Source organism: Rhagoletis zephyria, unplaced genomic scaffold (assembly GCF_001687245.7).
Source record: "Rhagoletis zephyria isolate East Lansing unplaced genomic scaffold, Rhagoletis_zephyria_1.1 Rzeph_scaffold_00475, whole genome shotgun sequence".
In the NCBI taxonomy this organism is placed as follows: Eukaryota; Metazoa; Arthropoda; class Insecta; order Diptera; family Tephritidae; genus Rhagoletis; species Rhagoletis zephyria.
Window position 1 is genome coordinate 75,937 of NW_016157559.1, and position 18,400 is coordinate 94,336.

At 33.2% G+C, this 18,400-nt stretch overlaps 2 protein-coding genes across 5 annotated transcripts in view; one reads left to right on the forward strand and one right to left on the reverse strand.

Annotated features, from left to right (window-relative positions):
* LOC108359836 (uncharacterized) overlaps positions 1–18,400 on the reverse strand; it is a 165,901-nt gene that overhangs the window by 65,663 nt on the left and 81,838 nt on the right. The gene's annotated exons all lie outside the window — the stretch shown is intronic.
* Positions 10,373–16,724, forward strand: LOC108359835 (uncharacterized). 3 transcript variants are annotated; one of them, XM_017611899.1, is made up of 5 exons: positions 10,373–12,363; positions 12,732–12,902; positions 12,966–13,136; positions 13,197–14,796; positions 14,866–16,724. In XM_017611899.1, exons 1-5 carry the CDS (start codon positions 10,684–10,686, stop codon positions 15,465–15,467), a joined length of 4,224 nt encoding a protein of 1,407 aa, XP_017467388.1. In that variant the 5' UTR covers positions 10,373–10,683; the 3' UTR covers positions 15,468–16,724. The 3 variants fall into 3 exon arrangements, with proteins under 3 accessions (XP_017467388.1, XP_017467387.1, XP_017467386.1); XM_017611898.1 differs by having other exon boundaries at positions 10,373–10,545; positions 10,637–12,363; positions 12,966–14,796; XM_017611897.1 differs by having other exon boundaries at positions 12,966–14,796.

Consider the following 18,400-nt stretch of genomic DNA (forward strand, 5'->3'; position numbering starts at 1 on the left):
AGACTTGAAATTTTCAGCATAGTTCCAATCCCGATGACAATGCAATTTAAAATATAAATGAATTCCCCATATGGTCCAGGGGTCTTGATTCAAAGGCGGTCAAAAAATAGTAAGATTTATGGCTAACAGAGCTTAATTTGCCAAAGAACGTAAAACCACTATAAAATTGTTAAAGCTGCCGGCGCGCCGTGTAGCAAAGCTATTTGTGGCAAATTCTAGATATCAACCTAGTCTAGATATGAGCCTCGTTGTAGGAAGTAAAAGACTCCAGATGTCGCCCCGCCAGAAGAAGTTAAATATTGCGCCTAAATATACGCCATTTACATATGCTACAGCGGAAATGGACGACACGCCATTTCTTTAAATAAAATTAACTGCTGCTATATCTACATATGTATGTTTATACAAAACGTAAGCAAACAACATTTTGCTTGCTTCTGTTCTCTTTCATTGCAAGTTTAATTATTTTAATATCTATTGCAAAATTTTGTACATAAAATAAAATAACACTTCTTAATATACAACGCTTTTATAAATGGACTAAAAATTATAAAATAAAATAATGTAAAAAAAATATTTTTTAAAAACAAGCTTTTATTTAACCTGTACAATCAAAGGAATAAAATGAAGTAGTGTAGCAAAAGATTTTTTTAGCAAGAAAATTTTGTCAAAACTGCACTAAAATGAATAAAATAAAATAAGTATAAGTAATAAGGTATCGTTAAAGTTGCTAAAAGCCATTTAGTGAAAGGAGTTATTCAAACTCTAATGAAAATGACTAACAATTTGTACTTATTTACTTCGTTTTTAAAAAAGCTTGTCGGCGAATTCAGCGTACATGCATAATTGATTAGGTATGTATGTATATGTATGTATGTATGCAGATATTTAAATGCCGGTTTGCTATTCGCGCGACAAGCTTGTTTTTAAAAAATATTTTTTTTTACATTATTTTATTTTTAAGAATTCGGTTAATCGTTTATGAAGCTTGAATACATCTGCTGGACACACTCTGCAAGACCTTTCTAACGATAACTCAAACATGTCGATTGGACGTCTGGATAAAAACTTCCAAATCTCGTGTATGTATATTTAAGCGAGTCATTTCTGCATTACTGTGGCTGCTTTCGTCCCTCGCGCGCACTGCCGTACGCTGTGATTTGCTAAAGCCTGTTATAAGCTTGATATACAGTTCAATGCGAGCGTGAACGTGAACGGTCGCAAAGGCAAAGAATTCCATTTGTATTCTTATGCAGGGTACGAAAATAAACTGTACAAAACAATTCCCATTTGCTCATCGATCATCATATCATTTGTTGCTTTGTACAGTTTTGTACATAGTCAGAAACAAATTGTAAGACTCACTGTCATTTTCCCCAACGAGAAACGTTTTCATTTCGTTTGTGACAATTGTACCATATGGTACGTTTTATATGTATGCAAACGTTTCAATTACGTGAAAAATATTTTTTTCTGTAATTTTTCATATCCAATTCGATTAAAAAACATTTTTATTTTTTTTATTCATTGCAGCCATTCGTTTTGTATTTAGTTATTGCATATATGTACATACATACATATATTTTTTTCTGCACGATTCATTTCGTTTGTTGTTTCGTATGTAACTACTAACTACTGTAGTGTACTATCGCCAAAGTGAACTCAGCCGTTTTGTTTTCGTATTGTACCGAACTGTTAAAGTAATAAACGAAACGAAATAGTAACGTACAATATAGTTTATTTTCGTACACTGTTCTTATGGACGCTCACACACATCTGTCAAAACTTGTCGTTCACATGCGAATGCTTTGTGTACGCACGCAGTTTAGTGTGAGCTTGATAAAAGGCATATCATGCATTTTAAATTAGTTTTTATTCTATAATTCTGAAAGATATTTTAATTCTCTATCTTTTGATGTAACAACTATTGCAAAAAGTTAAGTAATAACGAAGATATCGGTCAAAATAAAAAGCTCACGCTCACGCTCGCATTGAACTGTATAGCAGCCCTGCAGTGAAATCCCAAACTAGTCAGGAAAAATACTGGTTTACAACTAGAATTTCCTGACAGAAACCGAACTAGTTCGAAAATGACAAGACTTGTACCACGTACAAAACGATTTATTCATGCACTGTTTTAACTTCGACAGTTTAATACAATAAATATAACTTTCATTTGGTTATATTGTAAACCATTAAATCGACTACGTACTCACCCTGTAGTCAAATGAACTAGTTGTAAACTACCTCACAACTAGTATGAACCGCATGCCCAACTAGTCAGCCAACTATCTTTTTTCCATGCAACCAACTGGTATTTTTAACATGAGGATACCCTACGAGATGGCAATTGTCAGATTTCGGTTAGAAATATAATAGTCTCATACTAGTTCAAAATATATAGAAAAATACTAGTCCAACTATGAACCAAAGCCACTACTTTGGGAGTCAAAAAATAAAATGAATTCATGAATATACAATAAAAACTTTTGATTAACACTTTCGCTATTTTGATGCCATATGGCGTCATGCTTTTTTGAATACTCACAGATTTAATTGAGCTTATCTGAAATTATATTTTTATATGCAACGCTGTAATGGGAAGTTTTATAAACTATATTTTAATACGGTATTGTTATTTTTATCCATAGTAGATGAAAAATTTCAATTTTTTTCTTCCGCTTAGAAAGGTCTACATTAAAATACTATATTTTACCAAATAACCCAATAAATTAAAAACAAATAAATATGCTATAGTCTCCCAAATAGTGTCAAATATTGCTGGAACTTGTAATTTAATTTAAAAAAGTGCTAATAAACGCGTGGTATATTTTTAAATGTGTATGATGCCAAATGGCATCAATAATATTTGAAGGAGCTGAAATCCGCACCAGCAAATAACGATATATTTGTACTGGGAAATTGCAACTCGTAAAGTTTTTAAATGAATTATTAAATCTATGCATGTTCCAACTTATTTTATTAAATTTTTGTGGTGTTATTTAATTTGATTTGAATAAAATAAAATACCATATAAAAAATTAGTACAAATGATATATGGCATCATTCCAAAAAACACTTTAGAATCGCATTTTGGAAAAAAATTAAATTGAATGTTATTATATTATGTATTAAGGATCATTTAATAAAAAAATTGGATTTTTATAGCCCGAATTTAAAAAGATGTACCGAAAGGGTTAAGTACACTTTAATATATGTATAAAAAAATTTTATTTGGTAGCCTTAGATTTGCCAATAATTAGTGTTAAATTTTTTGACTATTAATTAAAAGCAAAAATATATACATACATATATATTTCAAATAGGGATGTGCCGGATATAGATTTTGCCGGATAACCGGATTCCGGATATCCTGTAAAAAATAACAGCCGGATTCGGATATCCGATCGGATATCCGGTAGACTGCTGCCCTTAATAAATTTCACAATATTGTTTTTTGCCGGCTCGAGTTCACCTCGACCTCCGCACCGTTTCTGATGCTATAGAATTTACCACTTCGAAAACACAATTACGCACACATCTGTGCGATGCTATCGACGTGAAAAATTGCATCTTATNAGCCGGATTCGGATATCCGATCGGATATCCGGTAGACTGCTGCCCTTAATAAATTTCACAATATTGTTTTTTGCCGGCTCGAGTTCACCTCGACCTCCGCACCGTTTCTGATGCTATAGAATTTACCACTTCGAAAACACAATTACGCACACATCTGTGCGATGCTATCGACGTGAAAAATGGCATCTTATAAACAAAAAACAATCTTCATCAAACTCTTTGCTTTTGAACAATCAAGATGTTTTGTTTTCTTACGTTAATTTTTGTTTAAATTATACAGAACCCGCCTATTAACCTTTTTCGTTTCCGAACGCGTAGGTCTGCAATTTCGGCACGACAAAATGACGAGCTGTGAATGTTCCAATAAATAGTTGTGGCATTGTTGTAATTTTTTCGGAACAGATTCGCACCGTTTCAAAACTCGTTTTTTTTCTGACGCCAATAAAGCTAAAAACTGGGTTGTTGATGAACTAATTCGAAATTATAAATCAGCATGGAGAAACCAGTTGAATCATATGAAAAATGCCGAACTATAGTGAAAGCTTCCATCGAAGATCGAGCTCACGAGGATATTTGGCAATGCTTTGAGGAATCGCCAACGGCTCTGATGCTGATTCTAGTGTTTCTAGTGATATGGATAGCCAAACGATTGGTATACAAGGCAGCGAACGTACAAGAAAAAAGGTTGCGATTTATGAACTAGAAATAGAGAAATATTTGCAGCTACCTCTTATATCCAGACAAGAAGATCCCTTAACTTAGTGGAAGTATAGCCTGAAGTATCTCTGCGCGCCACCTTCCTCAGCAGTGTTGCCGCGCCGTCCAAAGAAAATGTATCACCGACCAAGCCAAAAATGTATTCAAATGTATCCAATTTTCTTTTTTTACGTATCCATCTCATAATTTGTAAGAAAACAAAGATTTTCAAGAAAAATACATAATTTAAACCATCTTAAGGACTTGGAATATGTATTTATATATTTTTATATTTCATAAAATCAAAGTTTAGTAATTTCAATTTACAAATTACATTTTTTACGCATAAGTACTTTTCAAAGTAAGTATAATAAATAGTAATGAATATGTTACATTTGTACCTGTACACTCTAAAAAGTGTGTGTAAAACTACTACTGAAAAGTATATATTTTTCAACAGGAATCTGTATAAATATACATACATATAAGATGTTCAGGATTTGATTTTGAACTTGAGATCTTTAAAATATACACATAAATATACACATGAAATGTTTAAAGTTGCAAAAATTTTTAAACTAAGAAAATACATTTCCTACAAATAATAAACATTAGGGGCTTACATTTACTCTATTTTAATCATTTTATGTGTTATTTTGCTCTTTGCTACAAATTTGATATATTAAAGTAAATAGGCAGTGTTCAATTTTGTTACACGGTGTGCAAATTTGCACACATTAAAAGAGGAAAATGGTTACCTCTGTTAATATGCGCAAATAAACAAAAAAAAAATTAAAGTATATTTTAAGTCTTTTCAGTAAAATTCATAAAAATCTCCTTAAATAAATCAAATCTAGTTTTTTAAACAGTGTTTTTTAAACTACATTGAGATCTTCTTTCTTTAAAAATTAACAAATCAAAATATGTGGTATGAAAGAGATATATTTACTTTATATATATATTAAGATCTTGCTTAAAGCATCTTTTTTAGCTAACTAAACAATTGCGCCTTACACTCAGTGAGATCTCTTCATATGTTCATTGCTTCGTTCACAAAAAATTAAAAAAAATAAATAAATAATAATAATAAAAACAAACAAATAAAAAAATTTCACTCTTAAACAGCGCTTTTTAAAACATTTAGAAAACGACATTAATGAAAATCGATTTTTGAACGAAAAAAACTTTATAGAAAATATAAAATTTTGGCCTATTTAAAAAAGTATCCACATTTATACTGATCGGAAAACATAAGTATCCCGCAAAAATTCGTCTAAAAATGTATCCAATTGGATCTATTTAGATCCAAACGGCATCCCTGTTCCTCAGCGAACTCGGAAAGAGTATTTAGTGCATCGGGTAACATTTATGTTGAAAATTGAAAAATTTCAATTTTAAAACTTTACTAAAATATCGATTTTCTTCCGCTTAGAAAGGTCTACATTAAAATACTATATTTTACCAAATAACCCAATAAATTAAAAACAAATAAATATGCTATAGTCTCCCAAATAGTGTCAAATATTGCTGGAACTTGTAATTTAATTTAAAAAAGTGCTAATAAACGCGTGGTATATTTTTAAATGTGTATGATGCCATATGGCATCAATAATATTTGAAGGAGCTGAAATCCGCACCAGCAAATAACGATATATTTGTACTGGGAAATTGCAACTCGTAAATTTTTTAAATGAATTATTAAATCTATGCATGTTCCAACTTATTTTATTAAATTTTTGTGGTGTTATTTAATTTGATTTGAATAAAATAAAATACCATATAAAAAAATCTTTGCATATTTTTTACACCAGTTAGTACAAATGATGCCATATATGGCATCATTCCAAAAAACACTTTAGAATCGCATTTTGGAAAAAAATTAAATTGAATGTTATTATATTATGTATTGTATAAAAAAAATAAATAAATAATAATAACAAAAACAAACAAATAAAAAATTTCACTCTTAAATAGCGCTTTTTAAAACATTTAGAAAACGAGATTAATGAAAATCGATTTTTGAACGAAAAAAACTTTATAGAAAATATAAAATTTTGGCCTATTTAAAAAAGTATCCACTTTTATACTGATCGGAAAACATAAGTATCCCGCAAAAATTCGTCTAAAAATGTATCCAATTGGATCTATTTAGATCCAAACGGCATCCCTGTTCCTCAGCGAACTCGGAAAGAGTATTTAGTGCATCGGGTAACATTTATGTTGAAAATAGAAATAGGTTGTTGCCCGATAATGCGGAAATGCTTCTTTTCATAATGAAAAATATACAAATTGATAACTTTGATTACTAATTAGATACTATTAAATTGGATTACAAAAATACAAAATGTGGGATAAAAATTGAATCTTCTATAATCGATATCCGGAATCCGGCCGGATATTAGCCAGTATCCGGCCGGATAACCGGATAACCAAAAAACGGCCGGATAGGGCGGATTGCGGATATCTACCGGATATCCGGCACATCCCTAATTTCAAACTTTCGAACATAAATTTAAATGAATTTTTCATTAAATGTTATTAAAAGTAAAAGGTTTTAGGTACAATAAATACTATATTTTTATCTTTTTTAATAATATTGAATATGCACAGGAAAACATTTTAGTTAAAAATAAAATGAATACTTTAGTTAATTTTTGAGTGAACTAAAATAAAAATAAAAGTTTGAATTAAAATAAATTATATTCATTAACTTTGGGCATTTCAGTCTATTCTTTTTAAAAATTTATAAAAGTATAATGTTTATAACTTGAAATTTGGATAAGAATAAAAAAATAATAATTCAAGCAGTTATAAAATATTCTTAACTTTTGTATGTAGTTTGGCTTGCTGATTGATAATAGAAATTAATCAAATGATTATATTTATCGTGTAACTAAAGAAAGTCAAACATAATTGAAAATGATCAAAAATAACAAAATAATGACGTAACTAAAATTAATGAATGAATTAAATTTTTTTAAGTAATTACTTATTAATCAGGTGATAATATCGGTATTTGATCATTAAACGGTTATCCAAAAAAAAACATGTTTTAATTAATAATCATTATGAATAGGTGCAATCCCGTATTCCTCGGACTCTTAACTAGTAAAACTGTCAAAAAATAAAAATTCGCTCAGAGCGAGAGAGTAACATAGAAACGTACGGGATCGCTTTCTAGTAAAAAATGGTAACTTCTGTCAACTTCAACATAACCTCCAAATTTTGGTTGTAAATTTTTGCTTATTTTGTATGTAAACACACTCAGCTCACACATGTAAATAACCAAAAAAACTTTCAAATTCATTAGAATCCACTTAAACAAGTAATTAAATAATTTTCAACATGAATTAGCAGAGTGCACTTTTCTTTTGTTTACAATTTGGTTGCCAAACACACTACAGCTGATCGTTTGACACATTTACCAGAATTTACCAGCAAAAAATTCTCGGACTAAAACTGGTAAATTCTGACAGAGAGAGAATCGTATTTACTCTCTTTTTTGTCCTCTCAATAGTCAGAGAACCGAGTACGGGATCGATTTCCAGTAAAATCTGACTGATTCTGACTATTTCTGACTAGTCCGGACTCGTACGGGATCGCAACTAATATTAGCCATTATTTGACATGTCTGGTATAATTGCCCTGCAGTGAAATCCCAAACTAGTCAAGAAAAATACTAGTTTACAACTAGAATTTCCTAACAGAAACCAAACTAGCTCGAAAATGACAAGACTTGTACCAAGTACAAAACGATTTATTCATGCACTGTTTTAAATTCGACAGTTTAATACACTAAATATAACTTTCATTTGGTATATTGTGAACCATTAAATCGACTACGTACTCAATATTATTCATAATTTATAATGATTATTAATTAAAGCATGTTTTTTTGGATAACCGTTTAATGATCAAATACCGATATTACCACCTGATTAATAATTAATTACTTAAAAAAATTTAATTCATTCATTAATTTTAGTTACGTCATTATTTTGTTATTTTTGATCATTTTCAATTATGTTTGACTTTCTTTAGTTACACGATAAATATAATCATTTGATTAATTTCTATTATCAATCAACAAGCCAAACTACATACAAAAGTTGAGAATATTTTATAACTGCTTGAATTATTATTTTTTTATTCTTATCCAAATTTCAACTTTTAAACATTATACTTTTATAAATTTTTAAAAAGAATAGACTGAAATGCCCTAAGTTAATGAATATAATTTATTTTAACTAAAAATTTTATTTTTATTTTAGTTCACTCAAAAATTAACTAAAGTATTCACTTTATTTTTAACTAAAATGTTTTCTTTGCATATTCAATATTATTAAAAAAGATAAACTTATAGTATTTATTGTACCTGAAACCTTTTACTTTTAATAACATTTAATGAAAAATTCATTTAAATTTATGTACGAAAGTTTGAAATATATATGTATATATTTTGCTTTTAATTAATAGTCAAAAAATTTAACACTAATTATTGGCAAATCTAAGGCTACTAAATAAAAATTTGTAATACAANACTAATATTAGCCATTATTTGACATGTCTGGTATAATTGCCCTGCAGTGAAATCCCAAACTAGTCAAGAAAAATACTAGTTTACAACTAGAATTTCCTAACAGAAACCAAACTAGCTCGAAAATGACAAGACTTGTACCAAGTACAAAACGATTTATTCATGCACTGTTTTAAATTCGACAGTTTAATACACTAAATATAACTTTCATTTGGTATATTGTGAACCATTAAATCGACTACGTACTCAATATTATTCATAATTTATAATGATTATTAATTAAAGCATGTTTTTTTGGATAACCGTTTAATGATCAAATACCGATATTACCACCTGATTAATAATTAATTACTTAAAAAAATTTAATTCATTCATTAATTTTAGTTACGTCATTATTTTGTTATTTTTGATCATTTTCAATTATGTTTGACTTTCTTTAGTTACACGATAAATATAATCATTTGATTAATTTCTATTATCAATCAACAAGCCAAACTACATACAAAAGTTGAGAATATTTTATAACTGCTTGAATTATTATTTTTTTATTCTTATCCAAATTTCAACTTTTAAACATTATACTTTTATAAATTTTTAAAAAGAATAGACTGAAATGCCCTAAGTTAATGAATATAATTTATTTTAACTAAAAATTTTATTTTTATTTTAGTTCACTCAAAAATTAACTAAAGTATTCACTTTATTTTTAACTAAAATGTTTTCTTTGCATATTCAATATTATTAAAAAAGATAAACTTATAGTATTTATTGTACCTGAAACCTTTTACTTTTAATAACATTTAATGAAAAATTCATTTAAATTTATGTACGAAAGTTTGAAATATATATGTATATATTTTGCTTTTAATTAATAGTCAAAAAATTTAACACTAATTATTGGCAAATCTAAGGCTACTAAATAAAAATTTGTAATACAAATATTAAAGTGTACTTAATCAAAAGTTTTTATTGTATATTCATGAATTTATTTGATTTTTTGACTCCCAAAGTAGTGGCTTTGGTTCATAGTTGGACTAGTATTTTTCTGTCTATTTTGAACTAGTATGAGACTATTATATTTCTGACCGAAATCTGACAATTTCCATCTCGTAGGACATCCCCATGTTAAAAATACCAGTTGATTGCATGGAAAAAAGATAGTTGGCTGACTAGTTGGGCATGCGGTTCATACTAGTTGTGAGGTAGTTTACAACTAATTCATTTGACTAAAGGGAGGCTTAAATGCGATAGCACGAACGCTCTTCGAAAACACATGTTCGAAAGTGCTAAATGTTGCTTTTTCAATGCAGCAAAAACGCAGCATTAAACATTTTGTATGCTCCCATTTCCATGTCCTGTGTTAATAAATGCAACCGTCGATATTTTATCATTCATTCCATTGAGATCATTTACGCATTTCCATTTGTCAAAATTAGTTGACAGCAATACGCTCCACAAATTCACTCATTCAGTTAACGGCTGTCCCCAATATACAGCAGCCATCTCGCTCTCGCTTGCCCTATGCACAGGCACAAAATAAAGGTTTGCAAAATAATTTCTTAACACCATGGTTTTGCTGTTTTTACAAACGAGCTGCGCGCCAAGTGGACAAAGCAAAATTGAAAGCGGAACAACAACAAATGAGTAAGCGAAGGCAAAAAGTTGACAGCTTTGTGGAAATGAAGCGGCGTCAGTAGAATTTATTACTGTGTGCGACGGATTTGCTTATAGTGGTGAGAGTGCTGAATAAATTGTTAATAAAAGTGGCAGAAATATACTAAAAATATAGAAAACAACATTTTAATGTAACTATAATAATTAAAGATCTAGCAGAAGAATTATACAAGAGTGTTTGAGAAGCAAACAGCGCGATGATCAACACACTGTTAGAGCATGTTCCCATAAAACTAGAATCGCCGGATAATGGCGACGACGGAGACGCAGAAAACAATGGCAAACAGAAAAACAAGAACGTGAAAACGAATATCGCCGTGGAGGAAGAGGGCAGCTCTGACAATGAGGACGATGACGAAGACTCTGACGAGGATGACTCTGAAACGGATCTGCTGGAGGATGAGGAGGCACTGGTACCGATAAGCAGCGATGAAGAAGCTGAATTGGAAGCACAGAGAATACGGTTCCACGAATTAATTGGCAAGGGATTGCAATTACCAACGGATTCGACTATTAGCGCTCCGGGAAGTGGTATTAAAGTGAATACAGCGAAGAAACTTCGTGGTAGCAGTATTTCTAGTTGTACGAGCGTTAGTAGTAAAACTTCCATTGTTTCCTGCTCTTCTGCTTCTTCCATCAGCGACAGCAAGCTAGCAAAATGCGCAGAAGTACCAAGGCAAAAACAAGATGCAAAAATAAAACAAACTGCTGCGAGTAAAAACGTAGAAAAGACAGATAAAGCTGAATCCGAAGTTGAACAAGAAGATAATGTTACGGCAAATAAACGTTCATGCAGAAAGCGTGCTTCCTCCACTTGCTCCGTGGCATCGTCGCTAGTCACACCCTCCTGCCAAACGGAGTCCTGCGGCAATATATACATGTATGAGAAACAAGAACAACTTATTTTTAATTGCAGCTTTTGTGACTTGCGATATGGAGACATGTCGACATTCGCAAAACATTTGCACGATGCACACAAACTGTTCCAGGAAGAGGAAGATATCAAAATACCAACGCCGGCGCGTAAAAGTTCACGCAACATATCGAATAAACAGCAACAGGCGGGAAATAAAGCGCAGACGCAGGATAAAGTGCTTAAAGTCAGAGTAAAACTGGAAGATGAACTTTCCGATGACGATTTCAGTGTGCACTCAATGTCACCTCTTCCTGAGGATGCGAAGCTTGAGTCGTGCGGAAATGTTTTTATTTTAAATGACAAAAAACTCTTTCTTATATGTGGCCATTGTGAATGCAAATATGCAACATTGGTACTATTCCATAAACACTTGCGGCAACAACATCAATTATTTACTGGTCCTGTTAAAGAAATTGATGTGTTGCCCAAGTGCGAGATTAAGGTCGAGGTATGCGAAGAAGTGGAACAGTTAACCAAAGTGAGTGCAGCAGCTATTGAAAGCGAAAAGCAACGTAAAGCAAGCATAGAAGCAATGACTGACTCGCCGGTGATGGTAGTAGTGCCAATGGCGCAAAACTTAAATAACAACGATTTCTTAACCACGACTGTGTCATTGCAAGTACCAGACACACCACCACCGGATGAAGAGAAAGAAGTGAATGAAATAACGGAAAAGAGGGTTGTTGATGAGAATGAGGCGGTCATCGAAACTAGTGTGGATAAAGAAGCAAGCGAACATTCTAAAGTGGAGGAAGAAGTTAGCCAAAAACCTTCGATATGTGAAATACCACCATTGGCTGAGGAGCATGCGCAGTTGCAAACCGAACAACAGGTGGATGACATTGAAACGTCAGCAACGACAAGTCCAGAAAAGCCAGAAGTAGAAATTACAGTAGAAGAGAAACATGCCGAGGTTGTCGCACAAAAGTCGTCACCGAAGCTTAAACGAAAGCGGAGAGCGGTAAGTAAAATAACACACAATAAACGCATATTAATTTTTCCATTAAAATAAATCGTCGTTTAAAGTATAAAACTGCGTATCGTCCTTCTGAAAAACCGCCTAACTGACATTTGCTGTCAAAAATTGTATTTGCTCACATAAGCTCTTGGCTCAATCCTTATCCATTCGTCCTGAAATATACTAGCCAGAAATTCGATTGCTTTATAAAAAGAGAACCATTTGAAAATATGAGTGGTTTTACTCTTTAGAAAATAATTTATGCGGTATTTCATTATCTTGATACGCGGTTTTGCATTTTGTTGATACGCGGTTTTGTACTTTAAACGACGAAATACAATATATGCAAGTAATCATGTTATTCACACCAGGCATTATCAAACCGACCGCCGCCAAAGCGACGTGGAGATGCAACAAAAGTCACAGTTTCATTAGCAAACAACGATGTCGAAGTTGCAATCCTCCCCACTGTTGCAGCTCCAGAAGAGCAGGGTTTTTTAACGGAACAAAAAATTGATGACGCAGGTCTTTTATCTTCTGAGGTTTGTGTATCCATATCTATAACTAACAAAGATGCCGAAGTTGCTATCGTTCACTCATTTCAGGCATTTTCAAAAGGACTGCCGCCAAAGCATTGTGAAGGTCCAGCAATATTCAAAATTTCATTGCCAAACAACGATGCGGAAACAGAAATCGCAGACACTGCTGCAGCTCCAGAAAAGCATAGTATTTTAACGGAACAAAAACTTGAGGTCGCAGGAGTTTTATCTGCTGAGGCATGTGTATCCGTATTACCAAACAACGAAGCCGAAGTTGCAATCCTTGACTCATTTCAGGCATTTTCAAAAGGACTTCCGTCAAAGCATTGTGAAGGTCCAACAATATTCACAATTTCAGTACCAAACAATGATGCGGAAACTGCAATCGCAGACACTGCTGCAGCTCCAGAAAAGCATAGTATTTTAACGGAACAAAAAATTGAAGACGCAGGTGTTTTATCTGCTGAGGCATGTGCATCCGTATTACCAAGCAACGAAGCCGAAGTTGCAATCCTTGACTCATTTCAGGCATTCTCAAAGCGTGCGCCGCCAAAACCATGTGTAACTGCATCAATAGCCACAATTGCACTACCAACCAACGAACGCGATATTCCAATCCCCGTCACTGTTGCAGCTCCACAAGAGCAAGATATTTTAACGGAAGAAAAAATTGATGACGCTGGTGTTCTATCTGCTGAACCATTTGCATCCATATCATTACCAAACGACGATGCCGAAGTTGCAATCTTTGACAATGCTACACCTCCGAAGGAGCTATGTACTTTAACAGAACAAAACATTGATGACGCCCCTGTCTTATACGCTGTTGCACCAAACAAAGATGCCGAAGTTGCAATCCCCGACACTCTTGTAGCTTCAGAGGAGCAAAGCATTTCACAAAAACAAACTGAAGACGAACCTGTAGTATATGTAGTTCTTTTACTAAATAATTCTGCCGAAGAAGCGCCTTCGAACTCCGAAGAAGCTACCCCTGAATCAAATGTTTCAACTGAGCCGCCGACAAAAGCAGATAAAAATCACACAGAACCCATATATATTGCTAGTAATGGTGTGCCTGATCCGGTTATGGATACACAAATTACTAATATGGCAAGAGCAGCGGATTTTAAAAAACCTAAATCCAAAGCTACGAAAAAAGTTCAAACTCCCCGTCCAAAGCCTACGGCGAAGAGGCCACGAAAATGCAAGAATTCTGTCGATGGGCAAAACCAGTCAGAAACACCTTCTAAAACCCGATCTTCACCGAAACCTTCGTCAGCAGCTCGCTCAGATATTTCAGGTGTTGATATCGCCGAAACTGAAACTAATGAATCTTCGAGTAAAGGCAAGCGCAAGAAGTCTTCAGTTCCGACTGCATCTAATTCAGAGACTCACAAGCTACGTTATGCCTGCAACCTGTGTCCAAAATCATATAGCAAGGGGCTGCGTTTGGCTGAGCATAAGCGTTTGCATACTGGAGAAAAACCGTTTAGTTGCGATGAATGCGGCCGATGCTTCCGTATTAAGAGACGCCTCGTCGAGCATAAAATGCGGCATCTAACAGTGAAGGCGTACAAATGCGAAACATGTGGTTTGCCAGTAGCTACCAAACAGGACCTCAATCTTCATCAACGCCATCACTCCAACGACCGTCGCTACACTTGTTCCGAATGTTCGAAAGCCTTTGTGCGCAGCTCTGATTTGAAAATACATAAACGAGTACACACTGGCGAGAAGCCTTTCGTATGCGATATTTGTCAAAAAACATTTCGGGCAAACCAGAATCTCCATGTGCATCGCCGTTGCCATAATGGCGAGAAGAATTATAAATGTGATTACTGCGATAAACGCTTTACGCGCAATATCGATCGTAAGGTACATCATCGTACTCATACAGGTATGATTCTATTTTTCAAATTCCTACTCATTTTATAACCTAAGCTCAACGTGTTTCAATAATATTCAGGCGAAAGACCATACAAATGTGAAATTTGTGGCCGTAGTTACTCTTCCCGCGCTCATGTGCGTACGCATATAATCAGGGAACACGGTGAGAGTTCAGAACAACAGAATACAGGTGGAGACGAAAAAAAAGAGCGCAAGCGTACAGCTAAATCGGCACCTCAAAATGCAACTGTACAGAAGCAAGAATTAATGGACGAATTACAAGAGCAACTATTACAGTGCTTGAAAACAGATGACTTAGAAGAAGATGCAGTGCTGACAACAAAGAATGAAAAGCCAGCTGAAATCAATAAACAGAAACGTCAAAAATCAACACCAAGATCTTCGCCAGCTCTAAAGAAAGGAGGGAATGTTCATGTAACAACTGTTTCTCCGCAACCAGCACAACACTCTCAATCGTTGGGTGTGCAACAGGTATCCGTAACTGTCTCAATGCAAGTGCAGAAAGATGTTAGCATGGCTGCTGCTAACGAACCCATGCCCCAGAAAGAGAATGCTGATACCGTGGTGGGTGGAGTCTCAGCACCACTCAAGAAAAACGCAAAGGGCGAGCGCAAATTAACGAGCTTTTTTACTGTGTTGGGACAAAAAACAGAAATTTAAAGACTTGCACATTTCAAATGGAAAAAAAGCAGCATATTTTACAATTTATAGATTAACGTAGTAATAAAAGGTACACGTACTATCTAAGGCAAAGTTAGACATATAAAAATTCTCAATGTATGTATTTTACATCTAAAAAAGGTATAAATAATATAGAAGGCACTGCTCCAACAAAAATGCATACATATATGTATGTATATGTAGCACTGTCAAAAACACAAAAATAAATCATCCAAAAAGACCTCGCTGTTTAAAACTCGTTTACTAAATTTTTAAGACGTTGAGCCTGTTGTTAAACACATACGAAAATTTAATAAAAAATAATACATTTTCTCTTTTACTTGGTAATCCAGCTATGTACATGCTTCATTACCCTTAACTACTTATTTGCTGATATTACATAATTTTGCTTCAGTGCCAACTATATTCCATGAACAAAATATAAAACAATTATTTTCTATTCAAATTATCTAACATAGCAACTCCCTTTTAAGTTATTGAAAACAAAAAAGTCAACGTGTGTTATTGCACACTGATAGCACACTTACAATACATACCATTTATGTTATACTCATTGAAATAAACGGATATTCCTAAGTTTGTCTTAATTTTAGCGTATTTTGTAATTATGAACTGATGTAGTCCTGCACGGTTTGATTGTAATTACATATTTAGTTTTAATATTTTTTATAGACTTTGAAGAAAACGCTCAATTTATGGATTTATTTGCTTAAAAACTTGTGGACATAATGATATCATTATTTTCTTTACACACAGGATTAAAGTTTATCGAAGAGAAATCATAAATTAAATACTTAAAAGACAAAACAATTGCAAAAACACACATGACGTGATGTCAATTACTGCCAGTTGCGTGTGTGCTTATGTATGTATGTTGGTATATGCTTGGGAGTTGTGAATTCTCAGAGGCTTACCCTCAGTAACAACAGAAATATGCACATTTCTGGCTGAGCGCTTGGCGTGTGTTTGTAGCGCCTTGATGACGGAGTTTGGTCATTTTCTGTACTTAAAAAGGAAAGCTTCACTTCAACACTCTTCATTTGCAAACGTACATACATGCATGCAGATGTGTGTGTTTGTAAGTTAAGGTACATTCGTTTTTCGCACTTGGAAGGGTGTATGAAGAAGCAATTAAGCTTTTAATTTAGTTATGTACTCTCTTTCATTAAAAACATTCATACATTTATTATTCAATTAATTAAAAACTTAATAAAACCGTATAATTTGCATAACTAAGTGGTTGTTTTCATTTGGAAGCAGGTTCACTAAATTTTTCAAATACACAATGCGATGGCAAGACTTATACTATGTTAAACTAAACTTATGGGAAGTATTTTCCGAAAAGCGGAAATCGTATAGCCCCTAAAAGCATAAACAGACGGCAGCGTTGATCCGGATCAACTCGGGACTTAACTGCAGTTGATCCGAATTATGTCCGAGTTAATCCGGATCAACGCTGCCGTGTGTTTAAGCTTTAATAGATAAACAACAAACTTTAAGAGACACAGAAAGAAATATTTTCTATATTTACTTATAATCATCTGTTAACCTAGACATACATATATATTTATACGTATGTACATATAGGAGGAATGGTTTTCTTTTAGCAGCCATGCATATTTTAGCCCAGTTAAAATAATTATTTGCTTTTTTATTTTTCCATTTTCATAACTTGACCTTTTTGCCAAATAGTTTTGAGCATGACGAATCATTAAAAGTACATTTTTGCGGTATGTATTATGCAAGTACAGCTCATACTGCAATCGCTGAGGTGAGCATTTTGCTGGTAACAAGCAAACATAGCATGTACATATGTACGTATGTGCATATATAAATGTTCATATGATTTGGAACCAATGAGACATAAATATGTACATATGTACCTAAATATTTGTTTGTAGTTTGTGTGCTTATTTGTACACCCATTCTGTCATCCAATCCGACAGTTTGGTCACTTGGGTAGGTATTTTTTTTTTTGCGTAGGCATTGAATGACATCACCATACATAAATCGGCGAGCATAAAAAACTTCGTACATTAAAATTTTTTTAACAAATTTGCAGACATTCTTTCATACCTTCATATACATCCATACATACACATATGTGTGTGTATGTACATACATATGTATGAAATAGAAATTAAATATTTAAATTAAAGAAAGCGCAAAAGAGAATCAATGACAAACTACAATAGAGAGGCATACAGTGACAAAGGCATCCAATTACCAATTGATCGTTCGTCGTCTTCATATGATGCTTGGGTATCCAACAACGTTCGTTCGCTTGGAGCATTTCAAGTTGCGCATACGTCGCGTAGTGCGACAGCTAAGCACAAATTTTAAGGTGCTTTTATTCAAGTATCTAATATGTGAATCTATGGCTGATAATGACCGCACACTGCAGTTGTATGGTTGTATGCATGCGTGTGTGGGTGTAAATTGTGAAGCTAAAACGTAATTAAGGGGAAAGCATGCTTTAAGTGAGTGAAAGAAGAAAAGCAGTAGACAGTAGACTAGATGAAAGTAAATAAGAGAAACCGCAAATCGCTGACAACTGTGAAATGACGTGGAACAATTGAGTGGATTCATATGTATGTATGTATGTATGTATGTACATACATATGTGTGTATCCCAGTGGGAAAAGGTAATACATATCTGGAAATACATAAAGTATGGATAGCCCCTATAACCTAAGCACGAAAAGGTGCAAGAATTTCTCTACTACGTTGTCCTACGAAAGTAAAGTGTCGTTTGTCGTTTTACAAAACTATGAATATAATTCATTAAAAAAAAAAAATCCGTGTCACAGGCTTTGAACCCGTGATCAAAAAGTTGGTAGTCGAACGCGCATCTATTCGGCTATTGAGATAACGTGAAAAAGACATACATACATATCGTCGTTTAAAGTACA

Excerpts from the sequence above, each read along its gene's own strand:
- LOC108359835 (XM_017611897.1), top strand. The coding sequence starts at position 10,684 with ATGATCAACACACTGTTAGAGCATGTTCCCATAAAACTAGAATCGCCG. Across the intron at positions 12,364-12,731 it reads TTAAACGAAAGCGGAGAGCG|GCATTATCAAACCGACCGCC; the intron begins GTAAGTAAAATA and ends TATTCACACCAG. Across the intron at positions 12,903-12,965 it reads CAGGTCTTTTATCTTCTGAG|GCATTTTCAAAAGGACTGCC; the intron begins GTTTGTGTATCC and ends CACTCATTTCAG.